This window comes from Canis lupus, chromosome 27 (genome assembly GCF_048164855.1).
Source record: "Canis lupus baileyi chromosome 27, mCanLup2.hap1, whole genome shotgun sequence".
NCBI lineage: Eukaryota > Metazoa > Chordata > Mammalia > Carnivora > Canidae > Canis > Canis lupus.
Genome location: NC_132864.1, coordinates 13,030,650 through 13,047,768, shown reverse-complemented (window position 1 = coordinate 13,047,768; position 17,119 = coordinate 13,030,650). Strand labels below are relative to the sequence as shown.

General features: G+C 54.7%; 3 protein-coding genes across 11 annotated transcripts in view; 2 read left to right on the top strand and 1 right to left on the bottom strand.

The window, feature by feature from the left end:
• The window catches only part of ABCB9 (ATP binding cassette subfamily B member 9), a 30,162-nt gene extending 29,000 nt beyond the window's left edge, over positions 1 to 1,162 (bottom strand). For 2 of the 4 annotated variants that reach the window (XM_072802279.1, XM_072802281.1), the window contains exon 1: positions 994 to 1,160. The gene's annotated coding sequence lies outside the window, so the exon portion shown is untranslated. Of the gene's footprint in view, positions 1 to 981 lie in introns of all 4 variants that reach the window. The other 2 variants (XM_072802283.1, XM_072802280.1) reach the window with 2 other exon arrangements.
• Positions 1,163 to 9,551: 8,389 nt separating this feature from the next.
• On the top strand, positions 9,552 to 14,217 carry OGFOD2 (2-oxoglutarate and iron dependent oxygenase domain containing 2). Of its 5 annotated transcripts, none has more exons than XM_072802285.1 (7): positions 9,553 to 9,732; positions 10,043 to 10,099; positions 10,750 to 10,863; positions 10,952 to 11,051; positions 12,514 to 12,641; positions 12,865 to 13,122; positions 13,182 to 14,217. In XM_072802285.1, exons 1-7 carry the CDS (start codon positions 9,601 to 9,603, stop codon positions 13,461 to 13,463), a joined length of 1,071 nt encoding a protein of 356 aa, XP_072658386.1. In that variant the 5' UTR covers positions 9,553 to 9,600; the 3' UTR covers positions 13,464 to 14,217. The 5 variants fall into 5 exon arrangements, with proteins under 5 accessions (XP_072658385.1, XP_072658387.1, XP_072658386.1 ...); XM_072802287.1 differs by having other exon boundaries at positions 9,555 to 9,732; positions 13,197 to 14,217; XM_072802284.1 differs by having other exon boundaries at positions 9,552 to 9,732; positions 12,865 to 14,217.
• A 454-nt stretch (positions 14,218 to 14,671) lies between these two features.
• Positions 14,672 to 16,988, top strand: ARL6IP4 (ARF like GTPase 6 interacting protein 4). Of its 2 annotated transcripts, none has more exons than XM_072802294.1 (6): positions 14,672 to 14,831; positions 15,113 to 15,286; positions 15,707 to 15,997; positions 16,081 to 16,198; positions 16,565 to 16,634; positions 16,714 to 16,988. In XM_072802294.1, exons 2-6 carry the CDS (start codon positions 15,124 to 15,126, stop codon positions 16,768 to 16,770), a joined length of 699 nt encoding a protein of 232 aa, XP_072658395.1. In that variant the 5' UTR covers positions 14,672 to 14,831; positions 15,113 to 15,123; the 3' UTR covers positions 16,771 to 16,988. The 2 variants fall into 2 exon arrangements, with proteins under 2 accessions (XP_072658395.1, XP_072658394.1); XM_072802293.1 differs by having other exon boundaries at positions 15,683 to 15,997.
• The last annotated feature ends 131 nt before the right edge of the window (positions 16,989 to 17,119 follow it).

Below are 17,119 nucleotides of genomic sequence, written 5' to 3'. Positions count from 1 at the left end.
GAAAGGCCCATTCACTGCTCAGCAAACACTGGCTAACAGAGGGTGGTGTCATCCTGAGGCTTCCAGACGTGGGGCCAGGACTGGGCTGAATCCACTTTGTTCCAGCCTGACTCCGGCCTTGCTCAGCCCACCACATCTCATGCTGGCACCTCTCAGAGACTTGGGAAAGTTGTTTCAGGTAACTCGTGGCTCTAGGCGAAGGCAATCTGGGGGAGCTACCACGGCCTTCCTACAACCCTCCTCCCATCACCAGGCACCTGCCCTCTGAAGGGATGGAGGCCACTCTATCTCCAGGGGGTGGGGCAGAGGGTAGAAGATGGTGAATCCTGTCAGACCAGCTAAAAGCTATCTTAAATGGCATCAGGCCTGGGAAGGGGGCATCCTGTTTTAACACGGACCCATAAATAAGGGAGGAGCCTCTGGAAGCCCACAGGCCTACTGCCAGGGTGGATGCGTGTGGAACGCCAGCCCACTGGCCCACGCGGGAGACTGGGGAAACGTTGGCCAAGATCCGCAGGCCCAGGTCGCATCCCCATCCCCACCCCCCGCCGCCTCTGCCACACTGCCACAGCCAGGGTGCTCAGGATCCGTGGGCAGGCGCCGCTGTGGAACGTGGTGAGCCCTGGCAAGTCGCGCCAGTCCGATCCTGGGGGAGTACAGCCATCCCAGGATCCTCCCCAAAAGGCACTCTCACCATTTTCCAAGAGGCAGCGGCGCGTGAGGAGTTAAAAAAAAAAAAAAGCAACATTCGCCCTGCGGGCGTGGAAAGGATGCTGCTGCAGGGATGGGGGGCTGGGACCGCAGCCGAGGGCGCCTGGGGACAGGGGCAGGGGCCAGGAGGCTCCCAGAAGGCTGCCACCTTCAACAGTGAAGCCTACTCTACCTCTGAGGCAGGGGTCCCAGACGCCCCCTGCCTGTGTCCGGCTTGGCACCCCGGGCCGAGAACGACCTGTTCGGGAGTCCCGGGGGCCAAGCTCTTACCTGTTACCTTACCTGACACCAGGTGAGCCGTGGGGAGGGGGCGCAGCGGGCTCGGGTCGTCAGGGGCGCAGGTTCCGTGCAGCTCATTGGAGACTGCACCCGGCGCTGCACTCGCTCGCTCCTCCCGCCGCTCCTCCCCGCCTCTCACCCGCGCTGCGCCGCTGCAAGGTCGGAGCCGAGCGGGGCGGGCGCCCGGGCGAGCTGACGGCAGGGGCGGGGCCTCCCGGGAGGGGCCAGAGTTAGCGCCCGCCCACCTGCGACGAGCCCCGCCCCCGGCGGCCGAGCCCCGCCCCGCCCCGCCCCGCCCCCCAGCTCTGTGCTCCGCCGTCCCGAGACCCCGGGCCCAACCTGAGCCGACGGAAATGGCCTGACCTGGTGGGGGCGCCAGCTCTTTAATGGGTCTTTTCCTCTGGAGGGACAACTTGCCAGCCCATGAGGGTGGGGGTTATGATCTTTCCTTCCTTCATTCCTTCCTTCCCTCCTTCCTCCCTCTCTCCCTCCCTCTTTGAATTTCTCCGTCTCTCTCTCTTTCTTCCAACAAACATTTGTCCAGCACCTACGATGTGCCTTGTGCCATTCTAAGCTTTTGAGATGCAACAGTGAACAGAACAGAATCCCTGCCCTCCTGGAGTTGGCACTCTAGGGAGGGAGTCAAGCAATATGTAATAATATATCATATATTATATAATAATATATAATAAGTAAATTACACCTGTTGGAAGGGAATACATTTTATTTTTTTATTTTTTATTTTTTTGGGAATACATTTTATAGAGGAAAAATAGAGCAGGATGACAGGGATTGGAAGAGGGGAAAGAGCAATACCTACTGAGTGATTGCTAGGTTCTGGGTGCTAGGAATAGGCTGAGTGTGAAGAAAAGGAAAACTCCCATCCTTTGTAGGGTAGAGGAGACAGGAAATCAACAAGTAAACACATAAGATAATTTCATTAAGTGCTAAGTGCCATAAAGGAATAAAACTGGGTGTGGCCATGGAAAATGACACAGGACTACTTGAGCTGGGAAGGGCACTCTGGGAAACAGTGAGCAGGCTTCTAGGCAAAGGGTGTGGCCTGAACCAAAGCGGGTAGAGAGTATAGTTCAAGGTCCAGAGGGGAGGTAAGTAGGGCAACATATCACCTCACCTCTCCATCCTTCAAAGGCTTAAAGCACTCTGAATTTATTTTTTATTTTTTATTTTTTTTAAGCACTCTGAATTTATAATAGCCTCTGCCACTCCCGTGGGACAACCTCCTTCAAGGAGAATTTGGCAAAAGTCAGACTTTAAAAAACATTATTTGGGGGAAGCTAGTAGGAATTTCTTCTATAGATAAAAGAAGACTGGTGGCGTCTGGAGCAAAGATAGTAGTTTGCAGATAGTTACTGTAGTAGCAAAACTCTGAAAATAACCTAAGTACCCTTCCATGGGGGAACTGGCCAAATCATTACAGAGCACGGCTCAAAAGAACCACCCTGTGGCAGGGGAAGAAACAGTATATGTATGTATGTATGTATTCACCTGTATACAAAGGTTATATAAAGGTATGGAATGACCTCCTAAATTGATTGAAAACAAGGGACAAAAAAAAAAAAAAGAAAACAATGGACAGAATAAAGTTGGAGTATGTTAATGTTTTGGCAAAAACAGAAGCAAATATATGATTGTACATGAAGAAAATATCCTGGATGGACTATCCACGAGTCAGAGTGACTCAGAGCTGGGTCCAGATCCAGGCTCTGTTATTTTTGCTGTGTGAAAACAGCCAATACAATATTGAAGGAGAAAAAGAAAGGCTGAGGACTGACGCTACCCAACTTCAAGACTTACTATAAAGCTACAGTAATCAAGACAGTGTGGTTTCGATGAACGAATAGACACATGGATCAATGGAACAATATAGAGAGTCCAGAAATAGACTCAAATATAGTCAACTGATCTTTGACAAAGGAGCAAAGGCAGTACAATGGAATAAGCACAATCTTTTCAACAAATGGTGCCTGACCAACTGGACATCCATGTGCAAAAAAAAAAAATCTAGACTCAGATTTTACACCTTTCACAAAAATTAACTCAAAATGGGCCACAGAACTGACTGTAAAATGCAAAACTATAAAACTCTTAGAAGATAAGATAGGAAAAAAATCTAGATTTTGTTGGTTCTGAAGATGATTTTTGGGTGCAACATTTAAGACATGATTCATGAAAAAACTGATAAGCTGAACTTCATTACAATTAAAAATTTCTGCTCTGCAAAGATACTGTCAAGAGAATAAGACAAACCATAGACTGGGAGAGAGTATTTACCAAAAATATATCTGATAAAGGTCTGTTATCCAAAATACACAAAAATATTTAAAACCCAACAACACCCAAAGATACTGATGCGGTTTTGAAACGCCGGAACACCTGCACCCCAATGTTTATAGCAGCAATGTCCACAATAGCCAAACTGTGGAAGGACCCTCGGTGTCCATCGAAAGATGAATGGATAAAGAAGATGTGGTCTATATGTACAATGGAATATTACTCAGCCATTAGAAACGACAAATACCCACCATTTGCTTTGATGTGGGTGGAACTGGAGGGTATTATGCTGAGTGAAATAAGTCAATCCGAGAAGGACAAACATTATATGGTCTCATTCATTTGGAGAATATAAAAAAATAGTGAAAGGGAATAAAGGGGAAAGGAGTGAAAATATCAGTGAGGATGACAGAACATGAGAGACTCCTAACTCTGGGAAACAAACAAGGGATAGTGGAAAGGGAGGTGGGCGGGGTGTTGGGGTTACTGGGTGACGGGCACAGAGGGGCGCAGTTGACGGAATGAGCACTGGGTGATATGCTGTATGTTGGCAAATTGAACTCCAAATAAATAAACAAACAAACAAACAAGTAAATAAGAAAGGGAGAGCAAAAGCAAGGGGAGGGGCAGAGGGAGAGAGAGAAGCAGCCTCACTGCTGGGCAGGGATCACCATGTGGGGCTCGATCTCAGGACTCTGGGATCATGACTTGAGCAAAGCCAGACGCTTAACCAACTGAGCCACCCAGGTGCCCCTGGTAGTTTGCTTTTTTTTAATGCTATAAAGAATGTGACCTTTTCACAAAATATAACATAGTAATGATGATAGGGATTCTTGGTGGGGTCTCAGCAGGAGTTGAAAGTACTGGCCTGTTTTGTGGGTCTTGTCTCCTTGTGAAACATCGGTTTCTCAGAAAGCCCTTCTTATTTTGGAAAGTGATTTTAGAAACCAAGATCTGGGCACTAGGTGTGGTTGTTTCTCCTGGGGCGTTGTTGCCTCTAGGTCGGGTCAGCAATAAGTGTGTGTATGTTCACCTGTGTATCTTCATTAAACTAAATATGAGTTCGAAGAAAAAAAAAAACCCAACAACAAAAAGAAAACCACCGAATTTTAAAAAGAAGCAAAAGACCTGAACAGACACCTCACCAAACAAGATATACAGATGGCAGACAAACATATGAAATGATGCTCAACATCATGTCATTAGGAACTTGCAAATTAAAACAATGTGGTATCATTGCCTATCTAATAGAATTGCTAAGATCCAAAACACCGACAACACCAAATGCTGGTGAAGATGTGGAGCAACAGGAATTCTCATTTACTGCTGGTAGGAATGCAAATGGTACAGTTACTTTTGAAGAGCTTAGTGGTTTCTTATAAAACTAAACATATCCTTACTGTATGATTCAGCAATCATGCCTCTAGGTATTTACCCAACTGAGCTGAAAACTTATGTCCACATAAAAGCCTGAAAGTGGATGTTTATGGCAGCTTTATTCATAATTGCCCAAACTTGGAAGCAAGCAAGATGTCCTTCAGTAGGTGAATGGATAAACTGTGGTACATTCAGACAATGCAGTATTATTCAGTTATTAAGCCATGAAAAGACACAGAGGAAACACAAATGCTTATTACTATGTGAAAGAAGGCAATCTGAAAAGGCTATACAATGATACAATTCTATGACATCTGGAAAAGACAAAAGCATGAAGGCAGTAAAAGGATCAGTGATGGTCAGGGAGGAGGGAGGGACGAATAGGCAGGGCAGAGAGGATTTCAAGGACAGTGAAACTATTCTGTATGAGACCGTGATGATAGATTCATGTCATTCTACACTGTCAAAAAACACAGAATATACAACTCCTAGAGTGAACCCTCGTGTAAACTATGGACTTGGGATAATAGTGTTGTGTCAATGTGAAGTAATGCATTGTGACAAATGTACCATTCTGGTGAGGGATGTTGAGAGTGGGGGTTAGGCTGGGGGTGGGGGGATGGGGCATATGGTCAATCACTGTACTTTCCACTCAATTTTGCTGTGAACCTATAACTGTTCTAAAAAGTAAAGTCTCTTTAAGAAATGGTTAAAATGGGGACGCCTGGGTTGCTCAGCAGTTGAGCATCTGCCTTCAGCTGAGGGTGTGATCCCAGTTCAGGGATTGAGTCCCACATCAGTTGTAAAGAGCCTGCTTCTCCCTCTGCCTGTGTCTCTGCCTCTCTCTCTGTGTCTCTCATGAATAAATAAATAAAATCTTTAAAAAAAAAGAGAGAAATGGTTAAAATGGTCAATTTTATGTTATGTATATTTTACTGCAATAAGTAAATTACAATGTTCCTAGCAGCTTCATTCATGACATCTCTAAACTGGAAACAATACAAGTGTCCTTCAGTTGCAGAATGGCTCAATGGATGATCACCTAGTAGAATACTAGGCAGCCAGGAGAAAAACATAAGCTGCCCCTACACATGACCACATCAATGAATCTCAATAACAGAATGCTGAAAGAAATAGTATACAAAATAATACGTAGTCTACGAATTTTATTTCTATCAAAATCAACAAGAAGCAAAACTAATCTTTGCTTTAGGATTCAGGGTAGTGATTAGCATTGGAAGGTAAGTAGTGGCTAAGCAGGGACATGGTGGGGGCTTCTGCAGGCTGGTATGTTCTATCTTGGGATCTGGATGCTGGTTACATGGCTATGGCTAGTTTGTAAAGATTCACCAAATGTATACTTGAGATGTGCCCTTCTATAAAGTGTGCTGTATATGAATTCAAAAGAAGGCAGATAGATATTTATAGAAATAAACATATGTGCAACATGCATATATACATGTACATAGATATACGCTCCCCCCCAAAACACACACACACACACACACACACACAAATACACTGTGGAATCAGATAAAAGGATAAGTGCTGTAATTCTGGTTCTGCCACTTACTAGGTTTGTGACCCTAGACAGGCCCCTGTACTTCACCAAGCCTTATCTGTAAAATTGATTTATTAATACCTCAACACAGGGGTACCTAGCTGGCTCAATTGGTGGAGCGTGCAACTCTTTGATCTCGAGGTTATGAGTTTGAGCCTCACACTGGGTGTATATTACTTAAAAAAAAAAATCTTAGGAGCACCTGGGTGGCTCAGTTGGCTAAGCCTCTGCCTTCAGCTCGGGTCCTGACCTTGGGGTCCTGAGTTTGAGCCTTGCATTGGGCTCTCCACTCACTGGGGAGTCTGCTTCTCCCTCTCCCTCTGTCCTGGCTCTCGCTCTCAAATGAATAAATAATTTTTAAAAAAGATTTGTATTTATTTGAGAGAGCAAGAGCAAGAGAGTACATAAGCACAGGAGAGGAGTAGAGGGAGAAGCAGGCTCCCCACTGACCTGGGAGCCCAATGTGGGACTTGATCCCAGGACCCTGGGATCATGAGCCAAGCCAAAGGCAGATGCTTAACCAACCAAGCCACCCAGGTGCCCCAAATAAATAAAATCTTAAAAAAAAAATAAAATAAAAATCTTAAAAAATATACAATACCTCGCACAGACAACAAACACACATCAGTGCTGGTTGGGAGCACATGGATCCGATACTTACTATTGATATTCCTGGTGCTGTTTGCTTTGGTGCTGGAGCCCAGGCTGGGGCAGGGTAGGAGTGAAGACTGCTTCCAAGGAGGAGGGGGGCCACAGGGAGAGCCAATCTAAACTGAGAACCTGCTCATCTTGTAAACTGCCTCAAAGGGAGAAATCTAACCGGGGGGACACTGGGGTGGGGGTGGGGGATCCGTGGACCAGGCCTGCCCTGGGCCTCTGGGGGAGGAAGGCAATTCAGAGGATAATGAGCACACAACTGGGGAAATGGATCCTTTCCTGGACAGCAGGGCCCTTCACTATCACTGGGCAATCAAGACACCTGTGAAAGTTTAAACATCTTCTCAGGCCACACAGTTCCATGCTGGAGGAGCTGAGTTGTTGAAGGGGAAGGTGACCCTCGAAGGTCATTCTCCCGCCTTGAGGAAGCCTGGTACCTCCAGAAGTGGGCTAATAACCTAGATGTATTGTCTGAGGAGGAGAAGGGGCACCGACGGAGACAGAAACAGACTCCTGTTGCATTCTAGACTCCACTACTTGTGAGCTGTGTAGCCTTGGGTGGGCCATTCAACCTCTCTGATCTTCTATAAAGTGGGGATAATTCCTCCCTCATAATGTTCGTTGTGAGAATTAGGCAGCTTCCCTCCACAGGTAGAGTAAAATCCAAAATGTTAACAGTGGTTTCCTAAGCCCAGTGATTTGGTCTGAATACCACACTGGCCTCCTTCCCTAGGGCTTACCCTCTTGTGTGCCTTGCTGTTCTGCAAGCATAGCAAGCTCATCCCACTGTAGGGGCTTTGCACTTTTAGTTCCCCTGCCTAGAACCCTTTCCTGCCAGATCTTGCTGCGGTGGTTGGAGCTCAGCTGAAATGTCACTCTTTGGGAGGCTTTCTCTGGCCATCCTGCCTCAAGTGGACACCTCCAGGCACTCACCACCCTGTCACCTAGCTTGTCTTCCCAGTGCTTAGGACTGAATGAAAATAACTTGATCATGGATGTTTCCTTGCTTACTCCTGTCTCTGCACCTTGACTGAGCTTCAGAAGAGTGGGGACCTTATTTGTCACTTCACAAGCTCACATGCAAAACACCCACACTCAGGATGGTCCTGCTGCCCGTGGCCAGCCAGTGTGAAAGCCAATCGGGCTGGTGGTGTAGGAAGAGAGCAGAAGCCTTCTCCCAGCCCCCTGAGCTGGTGGTGGGAGACTTGGACCCCCAAATATGCTGGTGGAGACACCGGGAGAGGATGGCCTGACACCACTGCACAGGATGTGAGGGTTTCCCATCTCCCTCTGGGGCCCTGGGGCTTCAGTAGAAGCAAAAGGCGGGTCTTGGGGCTGAATTCACCACAGAGCTAGGAGGAACCAGGGTTGTGCTGGATGTGTGAGCGTGGTGGGTGACAGGTGTGTGCGGGTGCACAGGAGTGTGTCGGGTGTGTAAGTGAGCATGCAGCTGTGACCGTACGAGAAGTGTTGGGTATGAGTGGGTGTGAGTGTGTCAATAGCATGACAATGCCTGTGACGGTGTGTGAGCATGGGTGAGCACATAAGGGTGTGTCTGTCTGAGTGTGTGGGTGTAAGCCTGTGTATACACCCGGGGAAGCATCAAGAAAATAAATGCTAACAAGCACAAAGAGAAAATCCGAATCCCGCATAATCCAACCACTCAGAGAACGCCTGTGGCGGTGGAGCCTGGGGCAGGTCGCCCCCTCTCTGGGCCGGTTTCCCCATCCGTAACAGGCGGACGGAAGAGGGCCTCGCTGCGAGCTGTGCCCCACGGACGGACGGACGGCGACAAGCGGACGATCGGCAAGCAGGAGTCCCATCTGCGGTCACCTGGTTATCCCGGTGTTACCCCGGCTCAGGGCTGGGGGCTCGAGGCCCGGGTCCTCCTCCCCACCCCCGCCCCCGCACTTGCCGAGCCAGGGGCGGAACTCCCAGGGCGGGGGGCACGACTTCGCCCCCGACTCTGAGCCTCGGGTCTCCCATCTGAGCAACGGGGTTCTGCCGCCCAAGCGTCCTCCCGGGACGCTGCGGCCCGAGCCCGCCGGTGCGCGGCCGACCAGGGTGCGGGCGTCCCCGAGGCCGGGTACGCAGCAGCGACCCCGGTCTCCCCGCGGGAAGGGCGCGCGCTCCGGGAGCAACAGACTCATCCCTCCTCGCGGCCGCACCCCTGCTCCCCCCCCACGCGAGCCCTCGGGCACGGCCCCCGGAAGTCGCGCCGGCCCGAGCGCATCCCGAGGTCGCGGCGGCGGCCCGAGAGCGCCGGACCACAGGGACCCGGGAAGAATGGCCCGCCCGCGCTCGCACGCAGAGCGGGCTGGGCGCTAGCTGGGGGCAGGTCGGAGCCCGGAGCTCCTCTACGGGCCGCTGGCGCCGGCTCCCTCCTCAGAAGCTCGGAGCAGGAGAGGGGAGGCGGCGTTGGAGCGCAAGGCCTTGGCGTTCCACCTCCCAACCCGTCCTCGGCCGGGGACGCTGTGACTCGGGCAGCCTCTCTGCGCACTGAGCGGGCGAGTCCCCGCCGGGTGGACCGGGAAACGCTGAGGCGGAGCCTTCGTTCTCCTCTGCACTCGGGAATTCGGGACGGGCCCTGGCCGGGGAGCCCCGCCCCTCCCCGCCCCGCGGGCCCCGCCCCTCCCCGCCCCGCGGGCCCCGCCCCTCCGGCTGGGGCCGCGCCGGAAGTGCTCCTCCGGAAGCCGGGGGGCGGCACGCGCCTCCTCACCATGGCGACGGCCCGGGCCCCGCGGCGTTTCTGCCGCTGCGCCTGCTTCTGCACCGAGAACTTGTACGTAGCGCGCTACCGGCTCCACGTGCGCTTCCAGGGCGAGCAGCAGCTGCTCCGGGACTACGGCCGGGTGAGTGGCCTCCACTGGCTATGCGGAGACATCGTGCTGCTCAGCTCTGACAGCGACAGGGACAAGTTCTGGGCGCCTCGGGTCTTTTCGCCGTCACCAGGGACGGATAGTAGTCTCTCCTTGGTGGGGCTGTCGTGACCATACCTGCAGAGTGCTTAGGGCGCTCTGGGTGCGGTTACTAGCAGCAGCTGGGAACCCTGCTCCTCGAGGCTCTCGTCTCCCCCTCACCGAGGGTAACTGAGGCCCAGGGACGTTCGGTGACTTGCTTACGCGATCACACAGTCGGGCTGACTGGACCTTCTGCTCTCAGATCCTGCGCAGCCGAGGGTGTGTCAGCCCCAAGGACTTCCAGGAGCTGTTGGGAGAGGTGACATTCCCCAGCCTCCACCATCCCTCCGCACGCAGCCGGCCGCCGAGCCCCGTCCTCATTAGCGGTGGGAGGGGTCCTGCCAGCCTTAGGCCTCCCCTTCCCGCTTCCTGTGCCCCTCACTGCAGCACCAGGAAGAGAAAGCCGAAAGTGCCAAGGTTTCTCGGCAGGTGGAGCTGAGCTCCCGCCCAGGACTGCCAGGCCCCCGCCTCTTCATCTCTTCACCCAGCCCCCCTTTGGCTGGTGCCAGAGCTGCCGCTACCCATCTTCTGTCTCCGTGCTCACGGGGGTGGTTGTGGGGTGAGGGGAGTGGTGGTGTTGGTTTGGGGAAACTTCCTAGGTGAGCCCCCTGCAGCCCCTGGATCAGGAGACTTGGCTGGGATTCTGTTTCCCGTATCCAGGGGCTCCCATCCCAGCCAGGCTCTGAATGGTGCATCCCGGGGCCCCCTTGCAGGAGGTTGTTCCTTCAGCTAATAGCTTGGCACTTGCCGTTTACCGTGATACACCCAGGTTAGTGTAGGGAGGCTTAGCTTGCAACCCAGGTCCTGCTTTTGCCTTCCTGAGCCTCACTTTCCTCTTCTGTACAATGTCCTTGGTGGTGGGGGGGATGGGAGGACCCATCATGGTAACCAGGCTCTGTGCTACCCCAGCTTGAGCAGGAGGTAGAGCGGCGGCAGCGGCTGGGGCAGGAGTCCGCTGCCAGGAAAGCCCTCATTTCGAGCTCCTACCACCCGGCGCGGCCTGACCTCTACAACACACTGCAGGTACCTGGCAGGGGCAGGTTACTGAAGGAGGTGGAGGCATCCAGGACTGCGGGCTGTGTGCCCCACAGCTGGTGTGTTCTGCCTACAGGATGAGGCTCTGGCCCCTGAGTTTTTGGCTGCAGCTGAGTACAGCGCATCACCAGGTGCAGACCTCGAAGGCCTTCTCCAGCGGCTAGAGATGGTGTCTGGTGAGGTCTTGGCTCCGTCACCTAGTAGGACTAGGACAAGGGGGCAGGGCACTGGGGTCCCTCCTCCGCCATGTCTGCCTCCAAAACCCAAACTGGCAGAAGCTAGAAGAGGTGGTACTGACCTGCCAGGAGCAGGGCATCTGTGTTCACCTACTCACTTGCCCAACACATACTCAGTACCTGTGTCAGGTGTGAGCCTGCTGGGGGCAGTAGGGGAGGGCACTGAAGAAGTTAGGGACAACTGAGACCCGTGTGTGCTGAATTCATTGGTCAGTAGGGAATGGGGAAGGACCAGGACTAACAGCAGGGTGAGGAGCAGACAGTCCTATCCATAGACCTGGAGAAGTGGGCAGGAGTGAAGTTTCTAGAACCTGCCACGACCTGGAGCTGTGGGAGAGAGGCTGCTAGCTAGCTGCTGTGGCCTTGAGCAGAGGCACAAAGCCACGCCAAGCTCAGAAATGACCCATCTCTCCTGCCTGTGGCTCTCCTACTGGCTAAGCCAGGTAGGAAGTGCCAGCCCTCCCAGATTCCTTAATCTCTGCCTCTGTGTCATCATCTGTGAAATGGGAGCACAAGTAACACCCGTCTCTTAAAGCGTGATTAAGTGAGGTAATATGCCTAATGGGCTGGGTGCATGGTATGCAGCAACGGTTTTCTTATCTTATGGTTGCTGTTATTCCTAGGTCTGGGGGTCCTGTGGGGAGATGGGTGTACAGTGTTGCTTCCCTTGTGAAGCTTGTGCCTCTTGTGAGGCACAGGATGGAATGTGAATGAAACCTTCCCTCCCAGCCTGGGGGGCCCCTCCTCATTCCCACCCACTTCCCAAAAGTGGAGATTGTGTGGAGGTTGTCCAGGTGGGGCTGGGCCAGGCTGTGAGTTGGCTGATGTGGGGGCCTACAAACCCCCTACCCCAAGGCACTGGTGCATCTGCCAAGAAGTCTTTGCATTTCTATCCTGAGCCTGGCCTCCCCTAACAGGGCCTGGCAAGGAGGAACGGCCCCCCTCAACCTTCCTATGTGGGGAACAGAGGCTCCAAGAGGCACTCCAGTTGGGGTGCACTCATGGGGAGCCATGCAGAGAAAGCCTGATGCTGGCTCTGTGATCCCTGCTTGGCTCCCATCACTGGCCTGCTGGATGTCACAGGGCTAATCCCTTCCCATCTCTGGGCCTCATGAGAACTCACATCTGAGTCTAGAGGCTAGACATGTGGGCACCTGTGGAAACAGGATGAGAAGCCCCAGGAATGAATAAGGGGGCCCAGGAATAGGCCTCCCTTCTGCCCACACATTCTGTCAGTAATGGTCACAACAGCCCTGAGAGGTGGGTGCCCGTGTTATCCCCATTGTGCAGGTGAGGAAACTGAGGCTGAGGGAAGTCACAAGGCATGCCTAGGCTCACACAGCTTATGAGGAGACAGCTGCACACGGGAGCTCCTAGCCAAAGACTTTCCATCCCTTTGCAGGGGAGAAGCGGATCTACCGGCTGCCCGTGTTCACAGCACCATTCTGCCGGGCCCTGCTGGAGGAGCTGGAGCACTTTGAGCAGTCAGACATGCCCAAGGGAAGACCCAACACCATGAACAACTATGGGGTGGGTGAGGCAGGGACACTGGGGTCTGAGGGGATGTACCTGCAGTGCTGGAGAGGTGTTGGGCCCTGTTGGGTGTCTCAGTTTCCCCGTCTGTAAAGTGAGGTCATGGCAGGATTATTATGAAATATCTGCAAAACACAACACGTTAACACTGTCCTTGGTAAGAGATTCCCCCAGGGACCCAGGGGTCCCTGCTGAACCCCTGGGGGTGCCCCCCTCCCAGGTGCTGTTGCACGAGCTAGGCCTGGATGAGCCTCTGGTGACACCACTGCGGGAGCGCTTCCTGCAGCCACTGATGGCGCTGCTGTACCCAGACTGTGGTGGGGGTTGGCTGGACAGCCACCGTGCCTTCGTGGTCAAATACGCACTTGGCCAGGACCGCGAGCTAGGCTGCCACTATGATAATGCTGAGCTCACCCTCAACGTGGCCCTCGGCAAGACCTTCACTGGGGGTGCCCTGTACTTCGGGGGCCTCTTCCAGGTTAGTGTGTGTAACCCACGGGGCAGGGCCTGGGGCAGCCAGGAATGCCCAGGCCTCAGCCCAGCTGTCTGCAGGCGCCGTCAGCCCTGGCCAGGCCCCTGGAAGTGGAGCATGTGGTGGGCCAGGGCATCCTGCACCGGGGCGGCCAGCTGCATGGGGCCCGGCCCCTGGGCACAGGTGAGCGCTGGAACCTCGTCATCTGGCTTCGGGCCTCTGCTGTGCGCAACCGCCTGTGCCCCATGTGCTGCCGCAAACCCGACCTGGTGGACGACGACGAGGGCTTCGGCGATGGCTTCACCCGCGAGGAGCCCACCGCTGTGGATGTGTGCATGCTGACTTGAGCCAGGTCGGGCCACGTGGGGGTAGCGTGGCAGGCCAGGGCTCTGCCTCCTAGGGTTGGGTGGGACAGGAATAAACTCCCTCAGCCCTCAGGCACTTTTTGGTTCAAAAAGACACACAGGCTTCTGTGTCATTCTTTCGGCAGACAGGCTGTCTTAGGTCAGGTTTGTTGGAGCCAGAGCCTGAGACAGGGATTCCTGGGCAGGTGGTTTGTTGAGGGAACACCTTCAGGAGAAGGAGGACAGGGTGGAAAGGAGCTAAGCCAAGATGTAGTTTCAAAGGGCAGCCAGCCTCAGCTTAATTCCAGGGAGTGCTCTCGGGCATAGACCTAGCAGTGTGTGCCCTGCATCAGTGCGGCCACAGGGTGTGTCTGGGCTGGGGGGTGAGGAGGTGGCAGTCACTTCCCAGACCTCCGTCTCCAGGGCAGGTGGCTCCCAGTGGCCAAGGGAACCTTCCAGAGTACAGGAGTGAGTTAGCCTTGGGCACCATGGTTGGGGTGGAGAGTGTCTGTCTATAAAGGGAATTTCAGTGAGACACCGACTAGCAACTTGCAGTTGGTGTTAAGGGCTTAAGAGCAGGGACCCTGGAGCTAGACTGCCTGGGTTCAAGTTCTAATTCTGCTGCGTCCAGGGGTGCGATTGTGGGGCAGCCACATGACTTCTCTGTGCCTCAGTTTCCTCTCCTGGAAAGTACTTATCTCCTAAAGCTGTTGTGAAAGTCAAATGCCTTAACGTTCATAAAGTGCTTTATAGCAGGCCTCTGTGTTTGCTGTCATTATTACTGAACAATCTGCAACTGGGCAGCCCCCAAATCGGATGAAGGGTGCAGCTGTGCCGGGTTTGGGTTGTACATTTGCAATCCAGGGGTTTCCATTCTGCAATCTTGAGTTCTGCCTTCCCTGGGAGGGTGGGAGGATCTGGGAGCAATCAGCTGGAGCGGAGCCTCGGCTGCCCCCTCTGGACAGGCCTGTGGGGCACTCATCACGGGGGTCCCCGCCCTGGCTCTATGGGAGGTGGGGGTGCTGCGGGCGCGCGGGAAGGGTGACCGGAGACGAGGGCAGGCTGCGGCAGAGGCTGGGGGCGGGGGTGCCAGCCTGGATCCCCAGCTTCCCTCTTCGGGAGGTGCGCGAGCCAGACTCCGTTTCTGGGGCTGCCCGGGAAACGGAACCCGGGGCTTCAGGACTAAAGGCGGCGGCACCTCGCTTCCCAGCCGGACGGCCCTCCCGCAGCACTGTCCCGGCCGGAAGTCACCTCGCCGCCGCTTCCGCTCGGCAAGGCGCGGTGTGGGTGCCAGGGTCCCGCCAGATGGGCGGCTGAGGAGGAGACGGAGCAGCTGCGGGGGCCCTCCCTGGGGCGGCGAGGCCGCGGAGGGTAAGAGCGCCCAGCGAGGGATTCGGGACGCACCTGGCAGCTGAGAACGGCGGCGGCTCCTCGGGGCGCCGGAGCGTCCGGGCGTGGAGAGCCGTGCGCAGGCGTGGAGCGTCCGGGCGGGGGCGGGCCCTTAAAGGGGCCGAGGGTCCGGGGGGCGGGGGCCGGGCGGTGGCCCGCTCAGTGCCTGCCCAGGTGCCGATGAGTGCTGGGCCCCCGAGAGCCAGGCCCCGAGAAGAGGCGCCCTCGTGAGCCCCCGTTTGAGCGTGTGTGCCGGTCTCCAGCCCTCGGCGCTATGGCTCACGTCAGCTCCCGCAAGCGCTCGAAGAGCCGAAGCCGCTCCCGGGGCCGAGGGTCGGAAAAGAGGAGGAAGAAGAGCAGCAAGGACGCCCCGAGGAGCTGCTCGGCTTCCAGATGCCAAGACCGCAAGGCCATCATCACCTCCTCGGGCGCGGAGGGTGAGGACCGCAGGGAATGGGAAGGAGGTGTGGGAACTCTGCGGAGGCCGCTGCAGGCAGCTGAGCGGGCTTCCCGGGGTGGCGGGAGTCAGAGGAGTGCAGAGCGCAGCACCTGGACGTCTGGCTTGAAAGACACTCAGATCCCAGAGGCTGGGCCAGCGCATGATGTGCGGATTGAAGGGAGCTGTAATGATGCTTTTTGTGCAGCCGGAGCTGAGATCTGGGGGCTGGCTGCCCTGCTCCTGGCCAGACAGCGATTGGGTGAGGCCCAGAGAGTGCTCATCCCTGCTCTGGAAAGCCCTACCTGGAGGGTCTCTCCCCCAGTAGTCCCTGTATGCCTGCCAGAGGCCAGAGCAAGGGAATAAAGGTTTACTTCTTCCCCTCCTGGCCTTCCAGCCTCACCTTCTCCCTGCATCACAGAGAGAAGCAAGCACAAAGCCCGGAGGAGACCACGATCCAGTTCCTCCTCCTCTTCTTCCGGTTCTTCTAGCTCTTCTTCCTCTTCGTCCTCCTCCTCTTCCTCCAGTGGTGACCGGAAGAAGCGGGGGAAGCACAAGGACAAGAAGAGGAGGAAGAAGAAGAGGAAAAGGAAGAAGCAGCTGAAGAAGAAAGGCAAGGAGAAGGCAAAGCTGCAGCAGCAGGGTGAGGCTCTGCCGGGACCCTCCCTGGACCAGTGGCACAGATCTGCTGAGGAGGAAGAGGATGGTCCAGGTACTGTGCCACCCAGTGTGCGGGAGGGAAGGGGTCCCCTCCCTGAGACCCAGCTGCCAACTCCCTGCTGTCTCCCCTTGCAGTCCTGACGGATGAACAGAAGTCCCGCATCCAGGCCATGAAGCCCATGACCAAGGAGGAGTGGGATGCTCGGCAGAGCATCATCCGCAAGGTGGTGGACCCAGAGACAGGACGCACCAGGTGGGCAGTGGGGCGAAGCTCAGCCCCACACACTCTGAACGCTCAGGAAGAGGGCTGATGGCTGCTGGCTGTATAAAGCCAGAGACCAGAGAAAAGTAGTTACTCATTTATGGGACTTCTCAGGCTGTTCTTACTGCCCAGAGCAAGCAGTTGCAGGGGCTGGAGGGCCTTGAAGAGTGTCTTCAAAGAGCCAGTTGGTCAGTCTGATGGCAGAGACTCCCCAGCTTTTGTCAGTGTCCCAAGGGCGGGGGAGAGGGAGGGGGGAGTGCCTAGCTTCTGGCTGCTCAGGGGAGGGGGCCTGAGGCCTGGCATCTCTGGGTCCGCTCTGGCATCAGAGGCTCAGCGTCCTCTCTCCTCCGTCCCCAGGCTCATTAAGGGGGATGGCGAGGTCTTAGAGGAAATCGTAACTAAGGAACGTCACAGAGAGATCAACAAGGTGGGTGTCACCCCTTTCCCCGGGGTCCACGCCCAGCTCTGGTTTCTGATGTTTCCCCTTCTTGCACTTTCTTCTCCAGCAAGCTACCCGAGGGGATGGCTTGGCCTTCCAGATGCGAGCTGGGCTGCTACCCTGAGGGCCCTGCTGGCTAAGTGTTGATGGCATGGCCTGGAGGCTGGCTTCAGGGTGGGCAACAGGAAGCCCAGTGGGTGTTTGCCTTTCCTCCTGTGGCCTGGCCTCTGGCCCAGCTTCCTCTCAGATGCAGGGGGTGGAGGACAGGGTCACTGGCCTAATCAGTTCCCCCATCTCCTGAAAGCATAGCTTCCCAAATATTAAATTTTCTCTGATTGGAAACTTTCCTTGTTGTTGTTTTGTGCTGAAGGGAGGGAAGGTTGCTAATGAACTTCCAGAGGTAAAACAAGGGCTCCAGGAATTTGGGGGGAAAGGTGGGGTGTGCGTCGGTGGTCATGAGCACAGGGCACACC